The 23,335-nt window shown below is 42.5% G+C and overlaps 1 protein-coding gene across 2 annotated transcripts in view; it reads right to left on the minus strand.

Moving 5' to 3' along the window:
- Nucleotides 1-6,399: 6,399 nt before the first annotated feature.
- The window catches only part of LOC111653382 (multiple C2 and transmembrane domain-containing protein 2-like), a 31,739-nt gene continuing 14,803 nt past the window's right edge, over nt 6,400-23,335 (minus strand). For both annotated transcript variants that reach the window (XM_023403981.2, XM_023403980.2), the window contains exons 18-23: nt 16,884-17,003; nt 15,774-15,815; nt 10,987-11,096; nt 10,757-10,866; nt 9,465-9,562; nt 6,400-7,294 (exon numbers count right to left, since the gene is read on the minus strand). In XM_023403981.2, coding sequence (XP_023259749.1) covers nt 7,235-7,294; nt 9,465-9,562; nt 10,757-10,866; nt 10,987-11,096; nt 15,774-15,815; nt 16,884-17,003 — 540 coding nt within the window. In that variant the 3' untranslated portion in view covers nt 6,400-7,234. The remainder of the gene's footprint in view (nt 7,295-9,464; nt 9,563-10,756; nt 10,867-10,986; nt 11,097-15,773; nt 15,816-16,883; nt 17,004-23,335) is intronic.

A 23,335-nucleotide genomic window follows, 5' to 3' on the forward strand; every position in this document is an offset into this window, starting at 1 on the left:
TGTGTTCTTATGGAGAATTTCAAAGATAAGAAATTTGACAGTTTCATTCAATAAGAAACAAAGTGATATACAAAAAAAATAGGGAATCAACATTTAGATGTTTTTAAAGTAAAAAAAATATGTTTACATCATTTAAAAAGATGAATAAGAAGAAGCTTAAAAAAAAGCTAAATGTACAGTTAACTTTAATTCAAATAATACATTTCAAATTTAAATATCTGCAAAATATTACTTGATAAAATTGTCCGTTATCAATATTTACTTTGGTCATTTTCGTTAGAAGGAGAATTGCATCAAACTTTTAAAAAGTATATCTAATGTGATTCTGCTTCCCAAAACTTTTACTTTCTCCTCCTCTTGCGTAGGTTTAGGATGGAGGTGTGGGTGGCTGCGGATCAGTAATGATTTACAAATAATAAGTAGAGGAATGAACAAATCAATAAATCAGTAGAGCTCTGGATATTTGTGAGCCAACCTTATTTCTTTATTTATCTGGGTGTTTTATTTGTTTTCAGATCTCCAAGGCAGGAGCAGGAATCCCAAATTATCCAGGGGGTTAGGGGGCGCAGTGCCCCTGAGCCCTGAGCCCCATAGCGGAGGTAACGTATTCAATGGCCTGGGGCGACTGGAGGAGAGGAGCGGCCCTGCTGCATACTGATGGCAGGGAGAGAAGCCAGTAATTGGAGCTGCAGAGGAGAGGGGAGAGGAGGGCAAGCACTGGGAGATGATGGCTTTGTTTTCTCTCTTCCTGTCTGTGCCGCTCAAACTCCTCCCCCCAGACCTCTCTCTCCCTCACACTCACTAAGTAGAGATATGGAGAAATTGAATAGAGATACTTGCTAATTGGTCTCTTGCTGCTTGCTTAAAGGACCATAGACATTCTTTTTCATTGAAACTAATAAACTATGTCTGTTCGTGTGTGTGTGTGTGTGTGTGTGTGTGTGTGTGTGTGTGTGTGTGTGTGTGTGTAGTATATCAAGGATTACATGAAGCACTGTGTAGTTCTAATGGAGAAAAGAAGAAGGTGTGAAAGATTGCTATTACAGTAGTTTTCAGAATGGTTGTTATTGTTATTAAGACTAAAAGGAAAAGCTGCTCACTAAAATGAGCATGTCCTTTAAAAAATCTAAGCGCATTTATAATACCATATCAAAGCTTGACTAGATCATTTACCGCATTATTTCTCTCTCTTGTCGTAAAACATATGCATTTCGTCCATGAAAGCCAATTTAAACCCAGTGCTGCCTGATATGATGTAAATTGGTAAATACTATTTTAATCAGAGCATATCGCAGGTAATTAAGAAAATTACTTTGACAAACAGTTTGAAGCTGGTGTAAGAGCTCAAGCCAACATTGCAATCAGGCTCATTGCTTATGGTGGTGCTCCCTTATGTGGGTATGGGACGCTGAGAAGGCTGTTCCATCATCTACATCACAGAGGATCACAATCAAATCAGCCAGGAGAAAGTGGTTGTGGAAGTGAATCTCTTGCCTAAATACTTCCAAAACTGGCACATTATCCCCACGGCATCCTCTGCTGACACAGTAAATGATATGAAATTTGCTGGCAAATGGCCTGAAAGATGGAGGAAGAGAGGAAGGCGGAGGGAGGGAGGGAGGGAGAAAGGAGGAGGAAGGGGTTCAAGTCACTGCTGTTGGCCAGTCTCCCCTTAACAGGTTGAAGCCCACAGGTCACCAGAAGGACATAAGCAAGTGGAGCTTTCATTTCCTTGTCAAAGAGAGACGCTTTCCGAGGCATGAGTCGCAGGCTAATTGGGCCCCGGTGGGTGACACTGCAGCATCATAAATAAAACAAACAGTTGTGGTGTTTCTGCCACTGGACTCTTTAAACCTTCATCACAGAGCAAGCGGTTCCGATGAAACACCCAGCCTAATTACTCTGGTGCGGGGCTGTTATCTTTTCTGCCTCGCTGTAATTGATCCTTTTTTTTCCTGTATGCATTTATGTTTTTAATCAGAAATGAGAGCATGCTTTGCCTGAGAGCTTGAAGACCTTGTAGGAGCCGATAATTAGCCGCTCTAGTTAATGGGCCTGACTGTGCTTCATGTGCTACATGACTCTCTGGTGTCATAATGTGGCAGGGCTTGGAGGAGACAGTGCTCAGGGGTGATACACATGTGATTAGTCTCCTCACTTCGGCACAGCCCTCTTCACACCTTAGGTTCGAAGTCAGCACCACAAAAGTCTCACTAATCAAGTTTGCTCTCTGTGAACCTCAGACTGATCCATCGCCAGTGTTAGGGGTTTAATCGTTGTTTTTAATTTTCTTGCAAGGAAGAGAAATTCCGAAACACGCAAATAGTGTCTATCAGTTTTCAAAGTATGAGCAGCAATACTTCAAGAGCACCAGATAAAAGTAATGTGGCCTCTTTAATATGTGTGCTGCATTTGTGTGTTTGTATAGCGGCATGTATGCTAATTTGGATAAATATACAACTTGCCCTGGGCCATGAATTATAAAACGGGCTAATAATAATACACTTAAGAGTCTCTTGCTTCTTTTAAATTCACATTGGATCAAAATACATCAGCTCCCCGATTGTCATGTTGTGCATTCTTCATTCTGCTGGGTTTGCTGGAGATTTCACTTTGTTATTCAGCCAGTGGCTCCTTCCTTGGGACCATATATTCATATTCATTCAGAACCTATAGAATGTGTCAAATAGAGGTGTCCTAATTGTGTCCTTGATGAAAGGCTATTAATATTGAACACTTTCACATTCACCCATGTGCCAGCACGGAGGAAATGTGTTTTCCCCTTCTTTCACCGAGACAAAAAGCAGATCTGTTCATATCTCTAATGATACCTGATTCCCCAGGGGTTAGTGGCGAGACTTGCTGTGGCTTCAGCAGATTCATCAAACAAAATATGGTGCTCTTTCCTCAGGAGGCTGAGAGTCACATTGCGTTATATCACTGTTAATTAGAATGAAATATGCAGTTCAATTATTCTTTGTATTGTTTCCTGACGCATGTGCTCGTGCTAACTATAGAGCACTGATGTAACACCAAATGTTAGAAAGCTTAACACTTTATTTCCTTTCTTTTTTTCAAAGCCACAGTGTAGTTTTTTTTTCTCCCGCTGTTTATCCCTGTTCCAACAAAGTAAGCCCATAACTATTCCCTACAGTGGCGATAAAAACAAAGAATTTGAAGGTTCTTGTTCTCATAAGCAGTACTGTCATGACTCTGGCAGGAGCAGGCCTGATTGGCTGGGTGGCCGGGTGTCTGTTCCCATGTGACATTGTTTTTGAGGCAGACAGGAGCTGTCCTGTGGCCAGTGTCAGAACCCAACAACCTCCGATCCTGGAACAGCACCTGTCAGGCCTGCACCTGTAACACTGAGACCTTGTGTCCCCCGCCTCATCCACAACGCAGGGTTGCACTCAGACATGCTTTGCATCTCGCCGGCTCTCATTGGCCCAAGTAATACTCCCGAGACTGGGCATGATCCCAGCTGTTGTCTTCATTTTAATGCACTCTGAATAATATTAAAGCAGAATCAGTTGAATTTATTAATGCAGCTTGCCCCTTAGAGAGATGCTTTTAAAGGCCAATGATTTAATTTCAGCTCTTAAAGGCCATCTTCCATTCTTGAGAAGAATTATGGCTTTTGCCATGTCTTAACACCAGCGTGTACTGTGGCCAGCAAAATGAATTATTAGTAAACTGGAGCTACTGAAAACAGATGCTATTAGCGACCATTTTTCTCTCTGTTGTTATCTCAGTCATATTCCCACCCCTATTCCCAGAGACAACATCAATCCTGGTTACCATGATTTATATCTTCTATCATCGGGAGAGACTAAAGCAATGTGCCGACTGGTTAAGAAACAGCAAAAGCAGGCTACCACATCATTTTAAAAGCTCCCCATGCAGCCTCCTCAGGTATATGTGCTCATATAGGCAAAACAGTCAGTTAACTGTTGCAAACTCAGCTTGGTCTGTCATTTAGATTGTGTTTCCACTGAGCTGATGCCCGGCAAATCCTGCTCTTTATTGGTGTCAGGGTTCTGTCTGGAGGCAGACCATAACCTCTGCACCTTTAATTTAGGCCAGTTGGGACTTGGAGCGCAGCCACTGATCTCCATGACCTGCTTCTCAGGTGGTACAAGCAGACCAAATAACACGTGCATAAGCGCTTTAACACATGTAAGTCAACTATGAGTCGTGCTTTTGTTACTTTGTCCTACTGTGCGCATTATGTCTCTCAGAGAGGAGGTCAGAGAACCTTAACGGCATTGCACATGTAACAATTACTAAGGAGGTGCTGAGAATAGTGGCTTATTCAAATGAGGAGGGTTTTTTTTTCTGCTATGCATCTCCTTGTAAAGCAGCACAGAACTGCAACAGAGAAAGGGTGCACTGTTCTCTCTCTCTGCACTTGGTAGTTTGACGCCCGCTCCGGGGCTGAACATCAGAGGAGCGGCTGCTGAAAAAACAGGTTGTATGGGTCCTTGCACACAGCCTGCCTGTGGTGCTGCCTGAAGGACTGCCATGGAAACAAGGAGTGTGACAGGCTCTGGGGGGATCCGCCACAGCTGCAGGCACTTCCTTTTTGACAGCCTGATGAAGACATCACTGCCACACCATGCACAACAACAACAACAACTACTGGAGAAAAAATGTGATCAGACAATGTTAACTGCTGTGTGGCTCAAATGTTCATTAGCAAGCTTGTAAAACATCCAGGGATTTTCCCCACTGCATTCAGGGCCCATATTGCACAGTGACTTCCTCCACTGAGATTCGTAGCCTTCCCTGGAGAAAATACACTGACAAATAATTCTTTAAATATGATTGCACCTCTTCGAAAAGGGGCTTATTTGTGTTTGTGTGTATGTGTGTATGAGTGGGTAACACAAGTGTGCACTGGTGCATGCAGCGCCAAATCAACAATTGTTGTAACCCTGTCAGACTCTTCTCTATGATCCATTGACTATGAATGATACAGGGAACATCCAAGTCCACAACCTCAGTGCCACAGATTCAAAGATTTGACAGCTTGGAGGCAAGCAACCGTAGTCCCATATGACCCTTCGTAATGTTACTGCCAGCATTTTCCTCAATAATATATGTCCCCATGACACAAAATTATTTCAACTTAAAAACTGCTATTCACCAAAGTGAGTATTTTGGTTTAACTGGGCTCTACGTGCCCACTAATTGTCAGGATCTTATCCTTACATGTTCTGTCAGAGATTTAGATGTCCTGGTGCGGCAGTTTGGTTGTTTGCTGAAATGTCGATTAAAAGTACCCTGGGAGTATAGCTTAATTGGTTTCACCTCTTGGGGACACTTCATCGGGTCTTGCCAGTGATCTGCTTGTACCCTCCACCCCCCCCACCCCCCTTCCTTAGCTCTGCCCTCCTCCCAGAACAGCCAAAACCAGCACCCCACCCCACCCTCTTCACCCCCAGTGGAGCCAAGAATGTAGGAGGGTTTCAGCCAGTGTGTGGGATTTAGCTCGTCAGAAGCTCAGGGTCACCTCCACACCCTCTCACTTTGAAATGGACCCCTGGTGGCAGCTCCTGGGAGAGCCCAGTGATGTCTCTATCAGCCTGTCAAAAGAGATAGCCCGGGGCTCCACCAGGTCCCCCTGAGCCAATCAAACTCTTCACAAAGCACAGATGGATGCTCTTTCACCAGCGTGCTACTGCTGAGGAAGGGGGGGGGGGTGATGCTCAGTCCCCCAGTCAGTTAGAACAAACTCCCATTGCTGGGGTCCAAGCCTCAGTTCAGCCCAACTTCAGTTCTAACTATGTATATTTAAAAAGGCAGTAGCCTACACACCATTTGTCTACTAGAAGACAGATGGCAGGTAAAGGAGGAAACTCATTTTTTTTCATGGAAACAAGATGAGCTGAAATATTGAATAGATGCAATATGATTAAAAATATCTGGTAAATATGTCAATAACTGATTATTTTTTCTGTGTACACTAAATATGGTTGAGAAAATTGATAGGGGATATACTACATCCCTCTACATGGAAAAGCTATTGTGGGGGGACAGATGGAAAAACCAGAGTATGTGTGTGTAGCCATTAGATAGGCCAGGTGATTTTAGTGTAAATGTAAAGCACAAAGTGCTGAGGATGGAGAGAGTACTCTCTGTGAGATGAGCTCTTTCTCTCTCATCTGGACCCTGTTATTGTGAGAAGGCAACAAAGCAATGCATTAGGAAGCACACTGGAGCCACACAGCTTTGATGTGAGCTCGGTAACCAAGGCGCAGCGGTGGCCGGTGTGTGAGCTCTGTTCCAATGGCTGTGTTGTGTAATCAGATGTGTTTACTGTGTATTCAAGTAAAGAAGTGGTGTAATCCATCCTCACTAGAGTGCAGTTATTGCAAAAACACAGGCAAAAACAAGAGCTCAAACTGATCAAGATTCTTTATTCAGGATTCTTGCAAATGTTCCATTTGATGATGCAGACATTATACTGAGTAAAAATAAACTCTCAAATCAATCTAACATGACATAAAATCATAGAAACTTTACTTAAAAAATTAAGTCTGCCAGAGATAATACACATAAGTATATAAATATATATTTGTTGCTAAGATAAAATGTAGAAGGCTGACAGCATATATGTTATATAAAATAAATCCTTACCACAACAAGGACAGTAGAATTCAGTCTCTGTCCTAATATATTAAATGTGCAACAAAACAATTTAATTCTCCCTGATTACTTCAATATCTGCAAGATATATGACCTTTTAACCTTTAATTATATTAACATATGGATAAAGAAAAAATATTGGTGTGGTTTGTTTTCCATAAATTGTTATGCTTGTATTAATGTTACCTTAAGGCAAATTTCTCAGTTTCACCAAAGTCAAAAAAGGCAAAACAGTGGAAGTCTAAGGTAAACCAAACCCGACGCTTTTCATTCCTTTTCTAAATTATATCCAAAGATGAAGGCTGAGCCTTACAGCGCTCTCTTTTCTTTACCTCCCGGCTTGTGATTGACAGCACCATGTGCTGCCCTCCTAGCTGCTGCAGTTCACAGCCCCTGTCAGGGGAGTGGCAAACACACAAGCCAGAGAGCGGCTGGCTGCCCCCAGCAGCAGGGGGCAGAGTTAGGGTGATATGGTGGGGTGGACGGGGTTATGGGCTCTGCTAGTGCTGGAGCATTGTTGTCAGGTAGACTGCGTCGTACCATATTCAAAAGGAGACCAGCCTTTCATCCAGTGTGTCCGCGGAGCCTACCTTTTCTTCCGTGGCTGACTCTGGCTGGTGGGCGCTCTCAGCGCGCTGTACTGCACCTGTAAAAACAAACATGAGTTTGGTCAGAGGCAGGTAATCCGAGCTCAGTGGAGCGCACGGTAATGGCTCCCCTGAGGAGAGCTGGTGCAGGGGAAAGCGAGGCGGGCTCGCCTGTAATGAATCATTTTTTAAACACAGGAGCAGAGGGGATTAATCACAGGGAAGAAGGATTTGAAGAGTCAAGGGTTCCGTACCAGTGTACGCCCCCCCTCATTCTGCACCACAATCACAATATTAGAAACAGACATCAACTGTTGAGATGACCTGCCAGGCCAGTGAGGGAGCTACGAACTGCATAATCACTCACTGTAAGTTATGTCCTCTGAAGAAAACTTTGTTACAGCCTGAGAGTAGTATAAAGTGAGTGTTGTTTAAGTTGAGAAGTTACCAACATCGGCTGATGTGTAACTTTCTTCACGGCTTTCTAGACCCTTGGTGTGACTGATTTCTTCAGGCAAAAACAAGGGCTGAAGTGTGACATTTGAACTTACAACCTTGTTTTTTTTCCTGCCCGTTACATATGTAGAATTAAGCTCAATATTGATTCCCTCATGTTTCAGTCTTTCTTTCAGAAATTCCATGACGTTCAAAAGGATTTACAAAATAAATTCATGTTGTAAAATCATGTTCTCTTTGACATTAAAAAATTCGGTGGCCTGTTTTCATTTTTTTTTTTTCAAAATTGCCACCATAATCTAAAGAAGACTGATCATAGGGTAAACTGAAAAGGAGAAGAGCTGGAATTTGAAAACTTGCTTTTGAAGCATGCTTGCTGAGCTCAAACAATACGGTGAATCTGTTGAATAAAGGTAAGAACTCTATGCTAATTAGCTGGTCTCCATTATTAGAATGGGAGATGGAATGTGGGAACAAAGTGACTGCCTCCTGCATCAGAACATGAAACTGTCCTCAGAACTGACAGATGCTTCTTATTTCGGGACAGACACAGCGTTGTCAGAAGTCCCCGTTTGAGGCAGACTTTGTAGATGTGCACAGGCACTAATTGCCAAGTCACATTTGCAAGAAAGACAGGAGTCAATTTTCAGCCTTTGTGGTGTTTTTGTGTCCACACCTATCTGAGGATTGAAGTTCTAAGTCAACAAAAACAAAATATGTGGTCTATTGTTTTGGGTCTCCTGTGTATATGATGTTAAGGTTATTTTTCACAGTACATAATGAAACGTACTTATGATGAATCTTAAGGGTGTTTTGTTTTTTATGATTGGAGCTATTTTCAAGATGTAGTTTCTCTTTTAAACCAGGCTAAAAAGTATTGTTTCCATGGGATTTGAAAGTGAGTCATTTTCAAAGCTCAAACATTGTATCCCAATGGGGAAGAAGACATACAAAGGATTCGGAATCAAAATGTATTCACCACCTTGTTTTGCCAACTCAGTCAGCCAAATCTCAAACAACACAGGCTCCCTCCAACATCACAGAGAAGTCAGCAATGGCTTGCTGCAGGAGGACATCAAGGGTGCAGCAGAGAAACAGACTGGGGTGAGAGTGTCTTTCCAGATCCAGACTGTCAGGATTTCTCACTGAATTCTGTCTGGCGAGTTACCTGCAAGATGAAGGCACTGTGTGGCACTTCATTTCCTGGCCGAGCAAAAATCTCAGTGAGAGAACGGCGAGCACCCAGCACCACTTACAAAACCCTGACAGCTCTCCTCAGCTCTGTGATGTAAATGCAAATGACATATCAGCCGTGGCTAATATGTAATCACATATGGCACCCAGCAAGACGACTGGGGCTCACGACTACATTAATTGACTCTACCACCCTGAAGTGACTGAGGCCACATCAGAGTCTCTGTGCTGACACAACAGCCAGAGACGTCAGGAGCCCTCTGCCAGCCCTCGGCCAATCACCAGCTTTAATGTCACAGCGCTTCAATCAGACAGGACAAAATTGCTAATAACGGACGAGGCTGCAGCAATATGGCTGAGGACAGATCTGAACATCTCCTCACTCATGCACTACGGCGACTACATGGAGCTGCACTGAGGAATAATTGGGCCAGGGCTGCTTTAAAGGCGAGAGTCCATTAATAATCAAACAAAGCTAGAGGATATATTTCCGCAACACTTGGGAATTCTGGTACAGCAAATAATGCAGACATCTTCAGGGAATTCCCTCCCTATCTGTATGTAAAACTGGACCCTTACCTTTTCAACATCAGAAGGCACCCTCTTGAGGAAATCCAGTATTTCATTACTGTCAATAGTATATGGGTTGCGCAGCTTCTTGGTAAATTTGTTAACGCCTGTGAAAACAAGAACACATTAATAAATAAAGGTGTCACAGCAACTGGCATATTTTTACATTGTTGTCCAGTGTAAAAACTATCAATAATAATAAAGAGCGGTGTAACCCTGTCTACTGTATGTACAGAATGGAGATCCCACCGATATGTCAGAAACCGCATTTCATGATGCTGTTTCAGTTGATCCCTTTCAGACAAAGTGAATTCAAGCATGATCCAATACAATGGTGACAAATATGGATAAAGCAATACTTAATGAATTTGTTACCCTAATTTTAACAACAGGCACACTTTCATCACAAGTTTTACTGACTTGTGTTTGCTTCCATCTGATCATTTCTAGCACATCTATATTTACTCTGCACATGGCTACGTACCACAGAGAGAGAAATATCTCTGGGGTCTTGTAATGGGACCATTATATTCACAGCTCGGTACTGCCTGTACCTCAACATGCAGACAAAGAACCTAAGGACTTAAATATGTGCAAGCAACTTGAAAGGCCTGCCTTGCAACCACAGAGATGGAGGTTAACTGGGGAGGCAGAGGAGTGTCTCAGACTGTGTGTTTTTTGTTTGATATGATGGTTTTTTGGTATTGATTGTGTTGAAGGCAGTGTGGAAGTACTGTGGTTGTGGGCTTACAGCTGGAGGAGGAGAGCCTGTTAAGGGCAGCATATCTCCCTGACCACTGAGATGACTGTCTATTCTGTATGACTACAGCAGATAATGAGAGGCTAGACCAGGAGCCTACAGACTGCCCAAGGACATCATGTATTATATACAGCTTGCTACTCTACCTCTGCTTTGTTTTCACACAAACCCTAGGCCTTGCCTCTGCTGGGCTCTGCTACATCAGCCCACACTGAGCAAAGCAAACCTCTACAGCTGTCTGATCTCTGTGCATCTGCAGAGGTGTAGGGATGGCAGAGTTCTTAAATTACTGTACTTCATTAAATCCTGGATATGCAGTTAGGAAGAGTGAATAAGAGTTATGTTTTACAACAGTGGTATGGGCATTGATTTTTGTACTATTTGATAGGATATTCTGCTCGTACTAATAGACTCTAGCAAGAAAAAGACAGTGGAGGTTTGTTAGCTTTTGGTATTTTCCCACTACACTTTTGATATGCAAAAATTATTTTTTTAATAACAATTTTATGAATTAAATTGTATTTTTAGATGTAGAACTTACCCCATATCAGCACAATATACCGCAGTGGGATGAAATATAACAGCACTGTGGACACAAACAGCACCGAGCAGGCCAGGCATGACAAGAAGGGGACAGACCAATTGAAGATGCTGTAAAAGAACAGTGGCGTGAGATTAACGTTAAGTTCTATTAAAAACTATTATATTTCAAATAAACTGATAATGAGGTTAATAGTGTAGGACAAATTAAAATTGAAATGGTTGAATTACTTCTTGATTCGTTCTCCGATGTTTGCAAGTTCTTCCAAAACATTCTGGACAACCAGCACCACTTCCTGCACCATATGTATCTTGTCCATCAAACCTTTTTTCCCGCTCTCCTAAATAAAGAAACAAAAAAATGTACAGACACTGATGAGGTACACTGTATGTCAATTGTTGGGCAGGGTAGACAATGACCAGTTTATCTCTGCTATGCTATTATGTGTGATTTATCTATTGAATGGCCCATAATGAGCAAACACTGTACATCTTCAGACTATGCTTTTGAAGATGAGACAGACTCAGTGCTCAGAGGCTGTTATGTGGATGGGTGAGAGATTTCAGCTTTTGTCTGCCACACACAATACTGCTGTTGCACAAGTGCAGCACAATCAAGACTCTCTGGTAGATGAAAAGTACACAAAATGGCCATCCGCAATCAGGCAGACTAGACGACCCAGACAAGAAGTGCAGGGGCCTCACAACTTAGGAGAGATTCCATTCCAGCAGCCTGCACAGGACAAGTTTGAACATGTTTTTACAAATCTGTCAGGTCTGGCTTTGTAACACTTTCCCTGCATGAGAAAAACACTGCATCTTGGCTTAGGACACCAGTCCGATGTGTTCCTGTTCCCTCTTTCACTCGCATGAATCTTGTCACAACCATCACTGCACATAACGTATTACTTGCTTTTAATGGACTAAGATAGTAATGACTGAGTCTGGCAAAGCAATAAGTCAACATGTGAGGGGGTTGGAGGGTTGGTTTGTCTAAAAAAAAAAAAGTGATCACATCAAGACTAGAAATAACGAGTGTGAAGCCTTCCAGAGGCAGAGGAGTGACTAGAGATAACATGAGTAACACAAGCTAAAGAAGGCTGAGAAGCCTCACATCAAAAGGAGGAAATAATGACAGGAATGATGACAGAGAGGAGGGTGGGAGAGGAAGAGTGAGATGGGGGAATGAGAGTGTTGGGGGGGGGGGCTCTGATGGACCCTAACAGGAGGCTTGAGGATGTCTATATGTTTATGTTACAAGTCAGCCAAAGCCGCAGCCTGTGTGCATTGACAGGGTCCAGACAGAATGCCTTTATCAGAGCTTCATGAGGCAGCCCCTGGGAACACACTGTCTGCCAGCACAGAGAGACTCCCCACTGTCAGGCCCGCTCTCCTCCACAAAAGGCGCAGGAAGAGAGCAATTCCCACACTAGCAGAGCCTCCCCCACTGGGCTCGGATCTGGACAGACACTGGAGGCTCAGCACTGTCCAAAAAAGGAAGAACTATCACAAATATGCTTTCTTTGAGATTAACATCTCATGGTCTCATCATGGGGAAAGAGGACTATCTGTGTGTACGCATCATCCTTCTCTGCTCCACTGCATTGGGGGGCCGAGCAAACCTTCATGCGTGTTCTTTACTCCACATCAGGTGTTAATTGAACTCTTTATTCTAAGTTTATTTTAAAAGCAGGGAGCACTGTTAGAGTCTGCTAAAAGCCATTACAATCTGTGTCCACGAGCTCCTGATGGCCCCACAGAGCCACGCATTAAGCCTCATCATTTAAGCTCATATTCCTTTTCATATTTCCATTTAAAATTATTTAAGCGACCCAATTACATGTTTTCGAATTCAAACTTAATAAGCGATATGAAGCATTATTAACTGCAGTGGATACAGATGCAAGGTAAATTTAGCCAGAAATACAGCTCCGGCAGGAAAAAGAGAAGCTATATTGGCTTTTATTTCTAAAAGGAAAAACAGACAAATAGATGTACTCTGAAGTATGCATCAAGAGACAGAGCTCTCGTGATTATCATTATTCATCTGCTTTAAGATTCTTGAAATCCTCCATCTCCTTAGCGACCAAAACCGAAGTCCTCCCTACATTAATCATTTGATGATATTCTTTATCTTTGTTCATTTCTCTTTTCAGCATGTACATGAGTGCAGAGAAAACAAAAATAAATAAAAGATCTTCTTCTGAAATGGAAAAAGATGGGTAAACTAGGGACAGACTAAATGAATCCTAAATGTCTACTGATTAGAAAACCTGTGTGAAATCATATTCTCATTTCAGATAAAATTGTAAAAGCTTCCTTTTAAGGTGCAGTAATGGAGAACCAATTTGATCTCCTGCACAAAGGTAAACATGCTCTCCCAGACATGTGGGGTGTTTTCAAAGACTGGAGAAAGCTCATTTAGCATCATTTTAATTAGAATAAACGGTGCCAAATTTGAATTCTCAGACTGAATATTTTTCTAGTGACTTTTCTGACAAAGATAAGAAGTGCATTTAAATGAAAAACACCTGTGTTCCTTGCAAATTATTTCATATGGAGCTAAAATGAGCTAACAAACAATTTGCAGAGATAAAACGCACAAGAAAAGCTCTTTTTAGGCTTTAATGTGTTGTAGGGTTCGTGTGCGGTGGCTCCCATAATGCACATCTCCGATCATGACACGAGCAGTCTGTCTGACTGGTGTGCTCAAGGAGACCCAGCGGTGACTGTGGAGTATCGGGTGAGAGACGGAGTAACCCCCCCCCAGCCCGGTCTAGCACCCCTAACCACCTCCTCACCCTCCCCCCGAGCTCCCCATGGGCTGGGCTCTAGGAGCAAGTCAACCCCAGACCAGCACTGCCAGCCAGGGGGCAATGAGAGGGCTGTTTCATCTTCCATGCTCATTTCTATTGGAGATCTATGGACTTGCTTTGCCTCTCTGTTTCTTTATGTTATGATTAAATATTGTCTATCTGCACAATTGATACCTAAGGCCAAAGGGAAGTCACTTTGCCCACACATAATTTGTAAGCTGTCTCTTTCCCTGAGGACAGATTTGTTCACAGGCAGAGAATCTGTTCTGTATTATCCTGCTGTAACACTGCCTTGCCTTTCGTCTCTCTTTAACATCATGCCTTCACATTCTCGCTGCTCTGTCTGAGGTTTACATATTTCCTTCCTCAAGGGGAAAAAAAGGGGGATAAAAACATATTTGAGTGGTAATCATAACCTTCTCAGAGGAAAAAGCCTTTATTCACATGTTAGAGGAGAGACGAGGGGGAAAAAAAGCAAAGGCTTTGAAGTCATCAAATTTAACACTGATCACTCTTTAACCCCAAATATTTTTAAAGAAGACTTTGATAGGAGGTGTAAAGCTACACTGCTTGATCTAACTGCATGATATCACATTCAAGTGACAGCAAGACCATAACAAGACTTTCAAATAAGCCACTTTAAATTAAAGCTGACAGCTTAAAACAAACATGGGTGAGTGCTTAATTAGTAAATGAAAGGAGATATTTCATTTCCTCTGAGTGTGAAAGGGCTTAGGAGCCTCATGGAAAACCTTTCAAAAAGCTTAAAGAGGCGAAGGCAGAGTTCGGAAACACATGCAGCATACTGAGAGAATCTTAAACCTCTCTAAAGACACTGGGCCTTACTTAAACTCAAAAAAGCAAACATCCCTATATTATACATTGAGATTTTAAGGTAAAGACAAATGAAACACTGACATTCGATTTAATGTGATTGTGAGTGTGAATTTTCAGTATCACTGTTGGTTGTTTAAGCACCAGTTTACAGTTTTCCTAGCAGTGATAGCAAGTGCAGCTTCCCATTTTGTGTGTGCAGACATATCATGCGAGTTTCATCTGTGAATTAGCCCATCCTTTCAGACAGGATTTGGTGGATGTGCCTGTGTTTTTAAAAGAAGCTGGCTTTTTTTCATAGCCCCAGGTCACCACAACAGAATATATTGAGCGCATTATGGATATGAATCCTGGGCCTAGACACGCAGCACAAGGGTCATTGCTTGGAGGCTTTGTGTTAGTTCCACACTTCATTGACATAAAGCAATAATACACATCCCTGTTAACTCTTCCTTCTTTACAGAAAACAGTGGGATGAGTGTAATTGAATATTATTTGCTGTGGGGAAGTATAATTTTCAGTCTACTTAAAGATTTCCTGTTGTTTTTGTTTTTCAAGAGGCACCAGAGAGATGTATTAATAAACATTATCATTTATGATTTCTCATGAACGTGCAAGTGAAAATGACTGATAACCATTGGGGCAGAGTATTAGTTTACTGTTGTAGTATTGTAGTTTGTTCATTTGTTCTGCTAGTAAAAGGTCATTCTCAACATAACTATTCCATTTAGACAATGATGGCACAAAAAAAAAAATCCATCCCCAACAGCTGTGCAAATTCTAATTGATGATGCTGTTTAAATTTGATTTATAGATTTTCAAAGGGCTGCGGTATCTCAGCAGAGTGCATTTGCAGAGTGACACTCAATACCCAAAGGATCAGAATAAAGAGCTACATGCTACAACTGTTTCAAAGATGTTGCCCTCATTTGGGATGCATGAAAAATATTTCTATTCTTAGTTAGAAAAGAGCTTGTGAGAAGAAACTGTCACTGGGACTATGCTAAAATACTGACTAGGACCTGTATAGCTCTTTGGTAGAATATTTTCTCTTTTCAAAGAAACATGTGTTCATTTGTATAAGAATCGCAGCTATTTGCTGAACTAGGAATTTGTAGTATCCAGCAGCATGCACACATTGTCATGTGTTTAATTTAACCTTGGTTATTCAGAAAGGAATATTAGCAGGGTTCACACATCTGGTAAGTCTGATTTGAGTAATGTCACAGTGAGATGTTAAAACAGCCAGTGTTTATCGCAAAGCTTAAAAGATACATAAGATATATTTATAGTGAAGCCTGAGAAGTGATAACGTTCCACCAGAACATATTATCCCTTAAAATGTTAGAAAGAGACAAGATAAAATACCTTCTCGTCTTCCTCTTCGTCGTCACCCATGCTCATGTTCACCTAAGAGAAAATAAAGGGTAGAGGGTGATTTCAAACGAACGGGACATGTGGGCACTGGAGCATTTTTAACAAACACCTAGTAATGAAATTTTCTTTGAGTACATTCACCCCTATTGGGAGAGGCTTGTTTCCATAGAGACTGCATCACAGGGGTGACCTCACACAAAAGCAGAGGTGAAAGAGGGCCTTCTTCACAAGAGCACTGTCACACCAAAGCAATCTCATTTCTCCACAACATAAGCACACAGAAAAACAGAAAGAGGAAAGGGAAAAAAACACATTTAATTTGGATGCTGTTGCCTAGATCACTTTATATCAAGTCATCCCTGACCCCACTGTGGTGCACACTGTGACATTGCCTGGGAACAGAGCTGTGTCATTGCCAGCTAGAGGGTCACAGAGGGGTGACAGAGTCTCCACACTGGATATGAGGGTGAGTCTGGGCTTTAACATTGCCTAGGGACGGCATCTTTTCCAGCAGCCATAAACACAATCACTGGGCCGGGGATGTTGCTTTGGGGAGGGTGTGTGAACAGGCCAGGCCCCTGGCTGGCCAGTGAGAAGGCTTACAACACAGTGAAATTGGGGGGCAGTCAGAAGTGTGAACAGCATTAACCTTCACAGACATGTGTAGGGCAAACATAATTTCCATAACAGTAGACAGAGAGGAGATAGTGGTATACGGTGGAAAGAACTATAGTCTTGCCTTTTCAGATGTGGTGAGACTATATCAACAGACTACAGGCTTTATATACATTTACAGTGATTTAACTTCAGTGGCTTCCTACTGCTTGGTGTTTTATTGGGCCCCTGGAGACACTATAGAAACTAGTCTAACCAGCTATAAAACACATAGAATGCTCCTGTATTATATGCAGGTGTAAGAGTTGTTAATTGTTATTACTGTAAAAATGCAGTTTGCCCAATGTGTGTGAAAAGGATTTAATTCGACCAAGGTATCACCATAGGTAGGTTAACATATAGATTGAATTTGCACTATGCATAACAGCATGCATCTACAGACGTATACGGATGAACATTGAAGAGTTCAGAGTCCTCGTCACTCACCAGGTCCTGGTTGGAGCTGGCCTTCCCCGCAGCGAGCTGGAAGTAGTTCCAGCCGACGAGCAGAAGCAGGAAGAGGGGCAGCATGAAGAGCTCCCAGTGCCACACCGACACAAGGAAGATCTGAGGAGACAGGACATGACAGTATAACGCAAAGCACATCACACTATAGCACCGTCACCCAGCTTTCAAATCTCAGCAGGCCTGTTCCCAAAAACAAAATATACGACGGATTTAACCACGTCCTAAATCTCATGAAAAGCAAGCATGTAAAGCCTCTGAGATTTACAGGCAATGGCAACAGATTTTACTCTCAGTGGTTTGAAAGTAACAGACATTCAGGGACAACTTTTAATATCTTGAAATCCTATTTATATATACCAATAATACTGTGCTGGCAGAGAGCCTTACTGCTCAAAAGAAAGTATGACATGGATAGGCATGGTATGCTGTCTTTTAACTAGCACATCAAATCCTCTTAGATTCGGAGACAGTGAGGCTCTCTGACGAGGCACATATGGCAACTGGAGAAGCATTTGCAACATTTACCCCCTCCGTGGTGATGATACTGAGAAAAGCCAAGACCCCTGATAGAAATAAGATGGATCACACTGAATGAGTAATCCCTCATAATTCTGTAAAGGAGTGGTGCTAAGCACGTTGCACAACACCCACTGCATTTCACAGCAGAGCACTAATTGGACGGCTGCATTTAAACCCATTTAGTGACAACCTAATGAGTCTGTTTCCAACTGAAATTATCAGGAATGTGTGAGGAGGATCACACCAGCAGGTTGACAGGGATGAAATAAAATGTCCCCAACAGCAAGTTGAATCTTAAAATCTATTATAGTGTGATTATGCTCAAATACACCCGACATATGGTCTACTTTTATTTACAACAAACACTTTCACAATATAAATTTTTCCACATACTTTATATAGAATATTTTCTATAATGAATGCATCCTTTGCAACAGTTAGATTTATTGTAGTCTATAGCAAGTTTCATTTATTTATTTATTTTTACAAAGTTTATTTCAAAACATTAAATATAACTGCTATTCTGACCCCACACAATGGTAGCACTGTGCAGTGTAGGCTCAAAGAGCTGCAGGCTGGTCAGAGTACGAACAATATGTTCGAGTTAAGCCCGAGACAGGATGTGAAGCACTGGGGCCTTCAGGCCTCAATAGCAGGCCTGTAAACAGCAGACTGCTCCTGTCATAGCAACCATGCAGAGTCTGTGCATGTTGCTCTGGGGGCCAGTCTACCTACCGCCACACCAGGCCTAGGTTAAAATGGCCACTAGAGAAACGTGAACCATGAGTAATGCAGACACCACTGTGGCCCTAGGCTTCACCACTGTACCGCTTATTATCCCTCCATATGACCTGGGAGATGGTGGGTGAGCTGAAGCGTCACGCAGGAGCACAGCAGGATGACCAGGATGTAGGGAAATGAACAATACGAACAATATGTTTTTATGAGAGCTCGTTTGAATTACGCATACAGCAACAAACTAGAGCTGGTGGGGGATAAAAAAAAAGGTAAACAATGAATATGCATGATGTGCAGAGGTAGCTGCAGTACATCTCCTCTCTGTTATGAATAACCTACGTCATGTGTTGTCACCTCAGTTCCCATGAGGCGATTCTAAAGCGACGCTCCCCTCACCCCAGAGGAATTCAGCTGGCTGGTGGACAGGTAGCTTGTCATATTCCCAGCATTCTCATAAAAAGGGAAAAAGAAAGGTGGGGGGAAATGTGCCTGGAAACTGACATGAGCCCAGCAGGAATGTTGAACCTCCTTGCCCTCCCTGCAAAAGCTGCTACATTAACCACTAAAGTCTAATTGCTTGGTCTCTGTCTTCCTGTGCAAGTCAACAGAGGGAGCCAATTCATTTCCGCCCAGGGAGCCGGCAGAGAGAATCTGTCACAGGTATTCATAATCGCCCACTAATGCAAATTTCTGCTCACCGCGTTCTGGCTCAGTGGACAAGATAAAAGCCTACAGAAATACAATGCCTTGTGTCTAAACTGAGTGCTTAAATGAGGGTATAAACCAAAACTGTCAGAAATATCTTCTCAATTCCTCCCTCATGGTATGTCAGCCCATGTGTTCAGGATTTACACGCTTTTTTAACTGGGAAAACCTCTCAGATTCCTTCACTCAGGTGCACAAACTGAGACTTTGCCGTCAGATATCCCACAGTAATGAGCAGAGGCAGGGCTATACCTTCCCCTTGTCTCCTCACATTCTCTGGAGTTTCTGTGAAATGGAGACAGAACTAATTCCTCCACTAAGTGGTTTATGTTTTATTAGCAAGCGGCTGAGTGATTAAAGGACATGTTGGACAAAGTGCAACCTTTCAGGCGTAAGTGTAAATTCGTAAAAAAATAACCCACATTTTAATTGCCATCAAAGATGGACTCCAATTTCAGTCTAAAGGGCCTGACTGCATATTTTTTCATCCATCAACAAATTATGCATGACAAGTAAAACCTTGAACTTTTTTAAACACGGAAATGCTAATATGTTGCTCAAGCGGTGATATAGTCATTTATTTAACCAAAAAGGACATAAAGCAGCAAACACAAGCAATGGGGGTAATAATTAATGATATACCTGAGCATTTAGGTTTACACACAACAGAGGTGGATAACAAACGACTTGTAATTGAACAAGTGTTAGTATGTATGTCTGGGAGGAGTGTCTCTAATGTAGGGAACCTCCCTTTACAAACACCCTTTAGCTGAAAAATGCCTGTATGATTATGCACAGTGTGCCTAGGGAAAAAAAAAAAATGAATTAATAAAACTATTAGCACACGGTGGAGTAGATGATGGAGATGCACTCTCCTTAGCCACCTGTAAGCGCTTGGAGAAGGGGGCAACCCTGGGCAGAGCAATTCTGCCAGCAGGGTTAAGAACAGCCTGACAGATTTGTTTTATAGTGCCATTAATATGATTCCACTAAATGCATTCTGCGCCTTCTCATGCAGATCCCCTGGCCAGCAGAATCCAGCACCTAATAATAAAGCACTCAGCGATTAAAAGTGTGAATAAAATAACTTAAAGCTGAGCAAGCATGGCAGCTCCCACCACCCACACTCTCCCAGGAGATGGAGAAGGGATCGTAGCAGGAACAAAGGGACAAAGACACCCTCTATAAGAGTTTCTACCATCCTGTAAATTGATTAACAGAGGAGGGGGTGGCCCAGTCTACCAACCCAAACTACTGACTGGCAGACGTACCACCAGACCAAATGGCTGCCAAATGCTCTCCTTATACACCACAGCAGATAACAGGCTATAAATACAGGCGTCACATCAGTATAACACACATAATGCAGTTGATGAGCCAAATTAGTGTAATGTCACAGCACATGGGACCATACGATATAATTACTGTTGCTGTAAAAAAGAAAAAACCAACAAACTAAAAACACCCTTTCCACTGTTTTTTTTTAACATGGTACATTTCAAAAATACCCTTATTTTTAAGTTTTATGTACCATCCAAAAACACGGAAGATTTAATCTTGGCTGTATCTTCACTACTTCTCTTCAGTTGCACTCCACTTGGAAAGCTAAACAAAGCGAGAAGAGCGCCAGCCAACATTATGAGGGTCAGTCATGGGGGCTGTGGACGGATGCCAGATTACGTGAACATATACTGAAAGAATTTAACAAGACTGACTTCAGGCTGCAGGGTTTGTCTGTGTGTTTGTGTATATGGATGTGTGTGGCTGTCTTTGTGCATGAATGCGCACGAGACGGAAAAAGGACATATTTCACGTGTGCGGGTATGTGTAAGTATGGGCTATAATAATATTAAGACAATAAATTAAAATGATTTTTTTTTTTTTTAAAACAGATGGGAGCCTCTACAGAACCTTTAATAGTCTTTACTCTGATAGAGATGTTCTTTTTCTGGGTGAAATCAAGGGCAGTGAAATTAATCTGCATTACTTCCTCAATTAAAATACAAAAAAAAAAGAGATTAATAATGAATCAAAAGCACAAGTAGCAGCTCAGCTCATGCAGGTCTTTTTTTTTTTCAGCCAGGCTGAAACGGAGTCTGGCTGAGGGCTTATGTAGGGGACAGGAGCGGCAGGCTTTAAAGTAGCTGTAAACGCAGAGCAATGAGACATGTAATTTGTGTTGAGCTTGGGCCAGTGTGGGGACAGGCTTTCAGGGGGTGTCGGAGGCAGAGGAAGCACAGATAAGATTTCTCTTCGGGGCAGGTAGAGTGTGTGGGCAGCCATGGTGCTCTGAGCTAACGCTGAATAAATATTTCACATACGCTCAGCTCAAGTCTTATCGACTGGGGAGAGAGGGAGAGAGGAAGAGGGGGAGAAAGAGAGAGAGAGAGAGAGAGAGAGAGAGAAAGAGAGAGAGAGGCTACATTCGAGAGAGAGCAATAAAATGGGGAATTTCATGTCCCTCTTCAGCCGGGCGAAATCGGTTGCAACAGTTCTGGAGTGTGACACAATTTACAATTCAATTTTCAGATCAAAAATGGATATACTAACTTTGATATTTACTGTACTTTGGTAACTCAAGTTCAGAGGTTAGTTTTCCACTTTGTTTACAATTATTACTATTATTCTGCTTTATGGTCGCTTAACAAAAAAACCAAATAATCAACAGAACAACAAACTTAAGTAATAAAATCATAGAAAAATATGACCACAAACAATTATTTTACTTGGATAAATTGGAAACCAAATAAACCATATTAATAATAATGATAACAAAACATGGTGTTGTGTAGTATAATTTCAGCTATTTCAGAGTACACTATTTTTTCTAATTTGTAAATGAAAGGTTAGCCATAGCAAAATGATAAGCAAATGCCACAGCTTGTAAGAACGCCTGCACAGTACAGTGCAATGGTGATAGCAGCTCTTTATCAAAGCACTGAGGAAGAGCAGCCGTGCAAGGCAAGGCATTAGCATTTGCTCGCAGGGCCAACACTGGCCGTTGTCTCCCTGCCTGTCTGACACATGCCAGGGCCACAGCAGCACCAGTTCGAGGCTGGAGCGGGGCAGTCGGCGAGGGCCCTGTGGTGCCTGTCAGTGGTGGCTACACTGACCCCGCACTCCGGCACTGGCCACTAGTGTTTAATCCGTGTCGGGAGCGTTAACACTGAGCGACCTCCTGGGTGACAGATCTGCCATGCGAGCCTTTTCCCCTGAGGAGGTGGGGAGGGAGTGGCATGGACTCTCTCTCCCTGTCAGCTCAGCTCACACGCACGTTAACGCAGCGGGGCCAAGACTGGCCTCGGAACAGCCACACACAGGGGCGGACAGGTCGCCGCCTCAGCTGCCTGGGGAGTGGTGTCCTCTGTGACTAGGAAGGTGGTGAGTATGTTAGAGGCAGACATTATGATACAGCGCACACAATGGGGTTAAACGCAGAGCGCACTTCATCTAGGCTGGAAACACGCATAATATATAACAACAAAGTAGAACAGATGCACAGATAAAACCCTGCCATCTCAGGTGTCAACACGTTCATTTAGTGCAGTATGCAAATATTATTCTGAAGACACTTAACCTGTTCATACTTAAAAGTTACTTCATGCTGTTTAATAATGTTAAATAATAATGATGAATCTAGTTATTTTAAATTGAATAAAGTCCGTTCTCAAAACTGAAATCCATGTCCTAAAACAAATCAAAATGGGAACAATTTCACAGCCCTAATGAAGTGAATATTAACAGGGAAAGCTTATTAATCCCACTAATAAGGGGACATGTTTCAAGGTTACACATTGCATTCAGCCAGCCACAAGAGCTGTCAACTGACACAAATCCATTCAGGGCAGCTAAATAATAATACTGTGTGAAATCAGGAGGCACTGCTGAGCAGCTTGCAAGTAGTCATAGCCTATCATTTAATAATTAATAGATCTCAGACTCAGAACTATGAATACACAGATCGCCATCAGTGCCATCATTTTTTCCCTACTAGACACATTCCCAATGCACAGTCTGTGAGAACTCCCACAGCCATGGCGATGGAGAGTGTAACCCCCATGAGACTGAAAAAACCCACTCCTTTAAGGCCTCCAACTTTTTCAAACAGAGAGAAAACAGATGCAAAGCAGAAACAAGGAGACAATTCACAGGCTCGCACAGTCCTCTCGCTGTTCTCACAAAAGCTCGGCCACACTGCAATGCAGTAAACCACAAATGGGCAGATCCAAGACTCACAAAGCATCTCATTTTCAGGGACAGTGTTAACAAGAACAATTATGACAACTCTGATTATAGCTTTGATCTCGGCTGGGCTGGTGTTCTGGTTAATGGCCCCAACTGCTGTGGCTCTACACAGGTGGTCTCCTGAGACCTCTGGAGCCAGATCTGACCCTGTCCTGCCCTCATCTGGGGAGACGGTGATTCTATCAGCCCCAAAAAAGCGCCCGTTGCAGCTGCCAAGTGTGTTT

Source organism: Seriola lalandi, unplaced genomic scaffold, assembly GCF_002814215.2.
Source record: "Seriola lalandi dorsalis isolate HSWRI2012SDOR001 ecotype SW California unplaced genomic scaffold, Sedor1 jcf7180002054188, whole genome shotgun sequence".
In the NCBI taxonomy this organism is placed as follows: Eukaryota; Metazoa; Chordata; class Actinopteri; order Carangiformes; family Carangidae; genus Seriola; species Seriola lalandi.